Source organism: Orcinus orca, chromosome 17 (genome assembly GCF_937001465.1).
Source record: "Orcinus orca chromosome 17, mOrcOrc1.1, whole genome shotgun sequence".
Classification (NCBI taxonomy): domain Eukaryota; kingdom Metazoa; phylum Chordata; class Mammalia; order Artiodactyla; family Delphinidae; genus Orcinus; species Orcinus orca.
This window is the reverse complement of record NC_064575.1, coordinates 34,185,040-34,194,829: the sequence shown is the minus strand read 5'-3', so window position 1 is coordinate 34,194,829 and position 9,790 is coordinate 34,185,040. Positions and strand designations below refer to the sequence as shown.

Sequence of the window (9,790 nt, the reverse complement as noted above, 5' to 3'; positions counted from 1 at the left end):
GGATATTTCTCTCTTTTATGTTTACAAGCCTCATCTGTTAAGTCAAAATGTTCCTCTTCATCTAAACTATTTAAATTAATTAGCTCTTTCGGTTTAGGAAGTGGCGACACAGTAGCTGATAATACAGTCTCTCCTTCTGTCAGAGGCTTATGTTTTTCTGACTTTACATTCAAATCAACACTATCATGAGAAGAATCTAAACATATTTTTATCAGATTCCACAAACTATATGTAACAACAGGAGTATGAGTAGGCCCTCGAGACTCGTAATAATTTTTTAAATCTTCTCCAACTTTCTGCCAGATTTCTATGTCAACAGAGCCGCCATCAGGAAACCAGGGAGATACACCATGGATATACTGTAAAAATTCAGTCAACAATAAAGTTCAGAAACTTTATTACCCCGAGCTCTAAGCATCAAAAGTAAAACCTGAGCAAATAATTCATACATCTTTGAGCCCTTTTGCCCCATCTTATTTTACTTCTGACTATTGCCTTATGCCTCTATTCGTTTCACTTTTACTGGTGGCCACACATATTTTGCATAAGGGTTCTCTTACCTGCACTTTCTTTTTCTTTTAATTGCCTTCACGCTTCAGGTCCCTGTTCGAGTGCCACTTGCCGCGGACCAGCCGGAGAAAGAGGATCTCACCGCCCAGGGTCAGAAGGGAAGGGGTAAGGAACTGAAGTAGCACCGACGGATGGGGTCAGAAGGACCAAGACAACTGATGGTTGCAAGGCAAATTTTATTGCGCTACAGTTGCAGATTATCTAGACTAGAAAAAGGAAGGTTGCCAGATGGTGGTTTACATTATCTACAGACTGTCTCGGCTCAAGGTTAACTTCCCTGGGAGGAAACCCATAAACCCAGAAGCATCAAAAATAACCTGCATGTGCAGGGGGGAGACAGCTTTGCTTGTCTCATTTTACATTCTTTCTGATCTCTGGGCTCTGGTGATTTATCTCCCATGGAATGGAACAAGGAGGGGAACAAGTAGGGACAGTCCCTTCGAGCAGCGGCTGCATGCCTGGCATGTCCTTACCTGCCCTCAAGGCTGACTGCTTCCCACACGTATGTTGCCTTGTTTAAGCCTCAAGCCCTCGATCCTTTGTTGAAATACAATAATTTCATTCCTATGGTTTTCAATACCAAAAACTCAACCTCCAGGAGGGCTAAAGTCTAATTTGTACTCCAAACCAAGTAGCAGTGCAGTTCGCTACTACTGAGACTGAATCCATAAAGACTTCAAGACCATGTCCAGAAGACAAGTTATTATATATAATACCCTAGAAGGTCTGAAACATAATTATCATATACATAGCTGGTCCTTCAGAGCTTTTTACCTATAACATGTTTTTTGATGAAAGTTATTTAATGTACTGGAGATAACTGTGACTTACTGATCAAATATTTGAATACTTATACTTACCTGGGATTTCATTTCTGCTGAAAGAAAAAGGTAGAACAGGACTCACTAAAAAAAACAAACAAACATTAGAAATGAAAGTAAAAATCTTAACACACACTATGACTTTTGGAAGCAGCATAGAGGGGCAGTCAACGGTAAAACACTGGTGAAATAGGTCAAAACTCTAGGCCAAAAATCCATTATTATTATCATCAGTGACAGTACCACAACTGTGCCCTTCAGAATTAATAATCACTCCTAAGAATCTTCATTTGGCACCAGATGATGCGGTTAAGAGAAACACTCTGGGAGGTTTTGAATCAGACTTGGTTTTTTGTTAGCCAAGTTACAGGAGAATTTTTAAAGTGGGCGGAAGGGAAGAAGGAAACGGACCAGGAAAAGAATTTAAGCCATCATCTATAAACCAACAAAGCACTGATAGTTCCGAACATTATGTCAGACACTAAAATGACGGATATAGGCTCAAGTGGTTTACAAAACCTATAAAAAGACTATACCAGCAAAGTCCCCATTTATCTGTCGAGTTCAGAAACTAAAACAAGGAATATTTTAGCTTAAAAGCTTATCTCAAGAGAATCGTACACACTTCACATGAATAAAAATACCTGAAACCAAACATTTTTAAAAGCTCCAATACCCAAAATATAAAGAAAAATATTAATTCAGAGGACTCAATCAATCCATGATAATCACAAAACGGCTGGGCAATCTCTATCTCCCTTCCACACTAACCATCCATCCCATGGAAGACCAAGGGAGATCAGACCTTCCAGACTTACCTTCCAGACCTTCCAGACACCTGGCTGCTGCAAAATTCTATGGAGACTCCTTGTGGAACAGCAGTTTCCCATCTCTTGTGTCTCTCCCTATCGTGATCATGATCATGCAGGAAGCAAGTCTGGCTGTGCTATTTCTTATCATTGTCTGTCACCCATCTGCAGCATGGTATTGTACACATAAGGAAAAAGTAGTTCCCTTTCCCCCAGAAGGTTGAGGCTCAGGTACAGGGTAATTCTCCTGTGCACACAGTCATTATTTAGGCCGACTCAGTGACTTCAACAGGCTTAATCATGTGATCAGGTTTGTTGCCAGCTGCGTAATGCTCCCACATCTGTAGATAGAGCCGCTCTAGGTCCATTGTGTATTGTTTGGTGTTGAACAGAGGGCTAGATGTTCTCTGCTTCCAGACTTTGCCACGAATTTTCTTCAGGTATTCTAGATCAGTTCCCAGTTTCACAGCTATGTCTTCATATTCTTGTCTATTTTGAGCAATAAGCTCAAGACAGCCTAAACAAGTGAGCTGGGAAGCTGCAACTCGGGAAGCAAGAGTCTCTCCTGGCATAGTCACCACGGGTGTCCCTGACCAAAGGACATCCATCCCTGTGGTGTGTCCATTACAGAGTGGAGTGTCCAAGCAGACATCAGCCAGCTGGCCTCTCCGAACATGTTCCTCTTTAGGAGCAACAGGTGAAAAAATGATACAGTTCTGGGGAAGGCCCATATTTTGTGCATACTGTTGAATATTAGGTTCTCCTACTGCTGGAAAACGCAACAGCCACAGTACACTATTGGGAACACGCTTCAGAATATTTGCCCACATCTGCAAAGTAGATGGGTCAATTTTATATAACTGATTGAAGTTACAGTACACAATGGCATCTTCCGGTAACCCGTACTGAGAACGTGTGGTTACAATAATGGTACGGGGAACCTCCTCTCCAGTGGCAGCCTTAATGTTGATCTGGGTAGTTGCCAGTCCATTGCTAAGACTGAATCCATTAATTGTTATCTGAATTTGTCCTCTGTTAATCATTTCAATAACTGCCTCTGCAATAGCATTCATAGGAATGACAGGCATATTAAGAGCCGTATTACTGCTGTCTGCGTTGTCTCCTCCATCAGGACATTTCATCTTGACAATCTGCACATCTGGGAGACTATCAAGAAATGCTTTGAGGTCGATGCCATTCAGCACAACCCGATTGTCATAAATGTGCCCATTGGACTTAAAATCGATGACTGCCTTCTTCTTCAGGTGAGGGAACATATTAGCATGATCACCAATAAAGAAAGTATGGGGCATATAAGCCAGTTTCTCAGAATACTGCTCAGCAACTTCAGCAGGTGAAGTTTCCTGATCAGTGATGATATAATCCATGAAAAGCACGCCACTGGTCCCAGGGTAGCCCAGCCACATTGCCTGAATAGGAGCTGGCCTGAGAGCAAAGAGTTCATTTCGAGCACCCCTGGTATAACCATTCATATTTACAAGGATGTGTATACCATCTTGATGGATGCGATCAGCTGCTTTCCCATTGCATGGAATCTGAGAAAGATCAATGAAATGATGGGCTTCTGCCATCACCTTCGCTCGGAAGTTTGTGCCATCATCTGGGCTCAGGGCATAACAGAATACCTCAAATTTATCAGGATTGTGCATGCCTGGAATAGACTGCATAAGATGAGAAGTAGGATGATTCCCAAAGTCAGAACTCACGTATCCTACACGCAGTCGACCATCACTGACCTTCAAGTCTTTTGGATGTTCGTACGGTGGTTTATGAAGGACACTGATCTCATCCAAGCAGAGGTTCCCATGGCTCTCAGCAATAGCCTTCCTGAAGCCATGAGAAAGAGGATAGAGCATACTATGATGAGGCTGCACAGAAGGCAACCTATTCTTCTCCAGCTGGTCAGCCACAATGCTGACCAACTTCTTCATTCGCTCATCATAGTCTGTCCAATCACAGACAATCTGCAGGCAATGAGCCAAATCACAATAAGCGTCAGGAAAATCAGGTTCAAGCTTCAGAGCAGTGCGATAAGAAGCAATTGCTTCTGGAATATTCCCTGAATACTTGTGAATGGAAGCCAGATTGCTGTGGGCATCCGCAAGTGCAGGGTTAATCTGAATGGCACGAGTATAACACTGCAAGGCTCCCTGAACATCCTGCATCTCCTTTAGAGTGTCTCCCATGTTACAGTAGGCATCAGCAAAGGTAGGACTGATTCGAACAGCCTCCTTATAATGCATCAGAGCTTCCTGCAGTTTTCCCTGCTGCTGCAATACACTTGCTAAATTTGAATGGGCAACAGCAAACTCTGGGAAGACTTCTAATGCTTTACAATACAAGCGAACTGCCTCTTCAAAGTTTCCCTGGTCTCCTTTGATATTGGCTAGGTTATTCAGAGAGTCTGCATGGGTGGGACACAGCCGCAGAGCTGTATTATAACACTCTTCTGCTTCGGCAACACTGCCCTTCTCTTCCAGAGCGTTGGCTAGGTTGCAGTAAGCATCAGGGAAATGTGGTTGCAATTCAATAGCTCGCCTGTAGGTGTCTACTGCCAGATCCATCAGGCCTTGCTCATAGTATACACAAGCCAGGTTGGCATGTACCACTGCATGATTTGGGCTCAAGCTTAGGGCACAAAGGTAAGCTGCCACAGCTCTGTCAAAAATCCGTGCCTCTTTCAAGACATTTCCTAAATTGATATAAGCATCCAGAAAATTGGGGTCAAGCGTGACAGCCTTTTCAAAGTGATGAATGGCAAGCCAAATCTCCCCTTGTGCATTGAAAACACAGCCAAGATTACTCCAAGCTACTGCAAAGTTCGGTTGCGTCTCCATTGCTTTCAAATAACATGCCTTGGCTCCTTCCAAGCGACCCAGGGCTTTGAGCAGGTTCCCCAGGTCACTGCGAACACAGTACAAATCAGGATTGCACTGAAGAGCAGAGACGTAAGCTTGTACTGCCCCTTCCATGTCGCCTGCTGCTACCAAAGCGGCTGCCAGGTTAATATAACCATCGATGAAATCTGGTTTGAGATGCAATGCATGCCGGTAATGCTCAATTGCCTCCTGCAACTGCCCTCTTTCCTTGTACACATTCCCCAAATTCGAATAGGCTTCTGCCAGAAGAGGGTTCTGTTTAATTGCCAGAGTACTAAAGTGGGCAGATCTGTCCAGCCTTCGACACTGGAAGTGTAGAGATGAAAGTAATAAAAGTACTCCAGTATTGTCTGGCTCTTGTCTCCACAGCTGCATGCAGTGTCTCTCAGCTGCCTCAAAATCTCCTGCCTGATACTCTCGATGTACCAACTCAGCTAACCCTTGGAAGGAAAGCATACGTTTCGTTGGTTCTGTGCTGTCGGCCACGTTGCCCACAGAAGACGCCATCTGGAGCTTCTGGAGAGAGTGAGAAAAGGGGGTAATTGAGTCCCGCTGCTGCCACTACTGGCAAGAATGTTTCTAGAGGTAGCAAATACGAGGGCAGCAGCCATACCACTGCTTTGGCAGGCTTAAGCGGCGGCAACAGTTACACGCACTGAAACTTAGGAACTCTGGTTGGCCATCTACCTCTCACGCTCTTGAAATCTTAATTCTTAACCCTGCCCTCTTCCACCATTTTTCTCCTAATCAGGGAATAAAAATTACCTATACACTTGCCTTAGAAGAAATCAAAAGTCAGTAGTCCAAACACTTTTTAAAATTTTGTTTTCTGTCCAGTTGGAAAGGAAATACATGATTGACTTTACTTCATCATTCATATAGTCAATGTGGAAAACATTAGGGCCGTGAATTTCAATACAGTAAGATCAGAAAATTTTAAATTGGCCTTCCCAAACCACTAATAAGTAACCAATGTTGTATATAATGCTAAAATCTTAGAGACTGAGTTTGATATTTTAAAAGTTCTGAAAGGATTAGCTAATTTCTCCTCATCATACTTCTCATGCCTCAAACCTGAGTATTACTTTTTTAAAATTAAATTTATCTTTATTTATTTATTTTTATTTTGGCTGCGTTGGGTCTTCAATGCTGCGTGCAGACTTTCTCTAGTTGTGGCGAGCGGGGGCTACTCTTTGTTGCGGTGCCTGGGCTTCTCATCACAGCAGCTTCTATTGTTGTTCCACAACTCTATGGGTTCCTTTTTAGGTCCTGTGAAGAACCCTAGAAATTAGTTCATGGAATTATAAGTTTTTGCAAAATTGTCAAAAGTGAGATATTTTAACTTCCATCAGGTAAGACCAGCGTCTCTTTCTTTGCCAATTTTCCTTCTATCATATTCTGCTATGTTGGATCATATTGGAATGGCCACAGGCTTTTTTGAAATCTGGCTAAGGAGATTTTCTTTTTTCTGTGGTACGCGGGCCTCTCACTGTTGTGGCCTCTCCCGTTGTGGAGCACAGGCTCTGGACGCACAGGCTCAGCGGCCATGGCTCACGGGCCTAGCCGCTCCGCGGCATGTGGGATCTTCCCGGACCGGGACACGAACCTGTGTCCCCTGCGTCGGCAGGTGGACTCTCAACCACTGCGCCACCAGGGAAGCCCTAAGGAGATGTTTTAAGTGAGGCTATTATGTGATTTTCAGACACCGCCATATGTAATTGACTATATACTATCCCATTACAGGAATAACTTCCAGTACTCATACTGACTACTCTACTGACTTAACCTAGCACAAGACACAGAAGCATAAGGACAAAAACCACCTTACAATATAGCCATGTCTTGCACTTCACAGCTCTCAAAGCATGTGCGTTTGAAGAAGAAAAAAAGAACTGAAAAGTACAAAACCAGAAGCTAATCTGTGGAAAATTATTTCAATCATCAGGCATGTGAAAGATAAGTCAAAGATTCAGTTCTCATCAATGCTTAGTCAAAACGGAAATTTTCTTCTGTCAAGAATATACTCCAGGGGCTTCCCTGATGGCGCAGTGGTTAAGAAGCCACCTGCCAATGCAGGGGACAAGGGTTCGAGTCCTGGTCCGGGAAGATCCCACATGTCATGGAGCAACTAAGCCGGTGTGCCACAACTACGGAACCTGCGCTCTAGAGCCCGTGAGCCACGACTATTGAGCCTGCGAGCCACAACTACTGAAGCCTCCGTGCCTAGCGCCCGTGCTCTGCAACAAGAGAAGCCACCGCAATGAGAAGCCTGTGCACCGCAACGAAGAGTAGCCCCCAGTCCCTGCAAGTAGAGAAAGCCTGCGCACAGCAACGAAGACCCAACACAGCCAAAAATAAATAAATAAATGAATGAATGAATGAATGAATGAATATACTCCATCAACAATGTGTGTAATGGAATGGTATGAATGAGTATTTTATCAGAATCCCTGTAATGCACAAACCTATAGCAGTACTGAAATCAGTAATGCATTTATAATAGTAAATACTTATGAGGAAGTAATCCATAGAGGTTTTCTCAAAGTTAACAATGAAAATTAATGTGACATTATCAATAATAAATTGTGAAGCTGAAATAAACTTTTCTAAACTATTAATAACTAGAAGCAAATTCTAATCAACCATGCTACAAGAAATCTATGTCTAAAAACTACAAAGTTTATTTCTTAAAATTTTATTTCGAAAATACATAAACTGTCGTATGAGGAGGCAGTTAAAGAATATATAGCTGAAAGAGTGGGGGAAAAGTTTTATAGAGACACATCTGGCAGTAGTTCATTTTTAAATGTCATTTTTCTAGATTTTGTGACACCTATAGTATTGATATTTGAAAGCATTTAAAAAATTGTACTTTGAAGATTTGCTACTTCCAGGTAGAATAAAATATTTTGAAGCAAAACAACGTTTGCACTGAGAAAAACAAAAAAAGCCAAATAAAATAGCCAGCATTCAATCAAAAAGTTCTAGACAAACCAAGAGATAGAATCATATGGCTAAAATTCTAAGAAAAGAACAGATAATACAAAAATATTTATATAAGATATTGTGTGTCTTTATCAGGAAGTCTTTATCAAGAAAAGACTTTAAAATCATCAGAATTAATATTATATTTTATTTATTTGTATATTATATTTATATATAGATATTTATATATTTATATAAAGAACTTAAAGATAAAGCCCTAGTTAAGGCAGTGACAATAGCAGTAGCAGTGGGAGTGAAAAGAAATGGTTATATTCAAGCATATTTTGTCAGGAAAAGTCCATGATCAAATGTCTGACTGCACACATGGGATGGATAGACGGAGTGGGAAAAATCAAAGTTAACTATAGAGGTTCTAGTGAAGATGGGGTTGCCGTCACCCAACCCAAGGGGCTGCGATCATCCCCAAGGTCTAGGAGACTCAAAGGGAAGGTCATGGTCAGAGGCAAAGTTAATTGGTGGGAAAATAAGACTCCCAGTCTCTCCATCTCCTTATACCAGTTCTTTTTGTAACATCTTTATCGGAGTATAATTGCTTTACAATGGTGTGTTAGTTTCTGCTTTATAACAAAGTAAATCAGTTATACATATGTCCCCATATCTCCTCCCTCTTGCATCTCCCTCCCTCCCACCCTCCCTATCCCACCCCTCTAGGTGGTCACAAAGCACCGAGCGCATCCCCCTGTGCTATGCGGAAGCTTCCCACTAGCTATCTATTCCTTATACCAGTTTTGTTTTTCTGCTCATATACGTAGCAGCATTTCATTCAAGGGGAAAGTCATTGATCTGACTGGTCAAATTAAACAACATAGTTCAAGGCACATTTACAGTGGTTAGTTCCTCCACAATTTAGAAAGTCACATTCACAATTTCCCTCTTCCTACACCGTGGAACACATTGGCCATTCCTCCAAAGTTTCCACTCCACAGAGTGGACAAGAGATGACGTTAGCCCAGAACTGAGAGCTTGGCATGAGATGGTGTCAGCCCCATGTAGAGCTCTGGCATAAGTTATAACCCAACCCAGCTCTACAGAGAGCTCTGCATGGAATCCTGGGAGTAAACTCAGCCATAATAATGGGATTCTGTTTTTCATTTGCTTTTCTTCCTTGCTTAACTTTCCCTGGCCACTCTGACAAACAAACTTTCAGGCATTCCTGGGCCACTCACTAACTTTATTCCATTTTATGTCATCCAGATTCCCAAGAAAATTACTAACTCTAAGGAGGGAAATTTGGAACATGGTGAGTTTTAGATGCCTGAAATATACAGGTCATTGAATCCAGTTAAGTAGCAAATTATCTGGATCTCAAATATGCCAGTAGAATAGCAGACTAAGCTCAATTTAATGTACTCTTACTGGAGACACACGTAAATTCTGGGTCAATTTTGAAAAAGTTAAAAGGACATAGCTGAGATTAAAAGAAAGAAAGGAACACCTGCATGTTTCAGAAAGTAACAGAGAAATTAAATCCAGAGAAAGAAGAGCGGACTGATGTCTGTGGGTTCCGTTCCTTAGTATAGGCCTTATGTAAATAGGGGCTGGAGCTAGAAATCTAACATTACCTTGAGGCCAGGAATCTATAGACTCAGGATGGAACAATATTGAGAAGTTGGTACAGATATCCTACAGAAATTTCATGAGGAACTGCTTAGTCCATTAAGAGGGCCAAGGGCGGTGGTGAGGA

General features: G+C 42.0%; 3 protein-coding genes across 40 annotated transcripts in view; 1 reads left to right on the top strand and 2 right to left on the bottom strand.

Annotated features, from left to right (window-relative positions):
* LOC125961798 (UDP-N-acetylglucosamine--peptide N-acetylglucosaminyltransferase 110 kDa subunit-like) overlaps nt 1-5,614 on the bottom strand; it is a 63,807-nt gene extending 58,193 nt beyond the window's left edge. Inside the window, exons 1-3 of one of the 3 annotated variants that reach the window (XM_049700818.1) lie at nt 2,210-5,614; nt 1,431-1,475; nt 369-725 (exon numbers count right to left, since the gene is read on the bottom strand). In XM_049700818.1, coding sequence (XP_049556775.1) covers nt 2,467-5,607 — 3,141 coding nt within the window. In that variant the 5' untranslated portion in view covers nt 5,608-5,614 and the 3' untranslated portion in view covers nt 369-725; nt 1,431-1,475; nt 2,210-2,466. Of the gene's footprint in view, nt 1-368; nt 726-1,430 lie in introns of those variants that run through there. The other 2 variants (XM_049700819.1, XM_049700817.1) reach the window with 2 other exon arrangements.
* Nucleotides 1-9,790, top strand: part of LOC125961818 (metabotropic glutamate receptor 7-like) — a 411,772-nt gene that overhangs the window by 166,134 nt on the left and 235,848 nt on the right. The gene's annotated exons all lie outside the window — the stretch shown is intronic.
* The window catches only part of LOC125961808 (UDP-N-acetylglucosamine--peptide N-acetylglucosaminyltransferase 110 kDa subunit-like), a 250,670-nt gene that overhangs the window by 52,741 nt on the left and 188,139 nt on the right, over nt 1-9,790 (bottom strand). The window contains exon 5 of one of the 2 annotated variants that reach the window (XM_049700832.1): nt 730-887. The exons of the other annotated variant lie outside the window; for it this stretch is intronic. The gene's annotated coding sequence lies outside the window, so the exon portion shown is untranslated. Of the gene's footprint in view, nt 1-729; nt 888-9,790 lie in introns of those variants that run through there. 2 annotated transcript variants of the gene reach the window in all.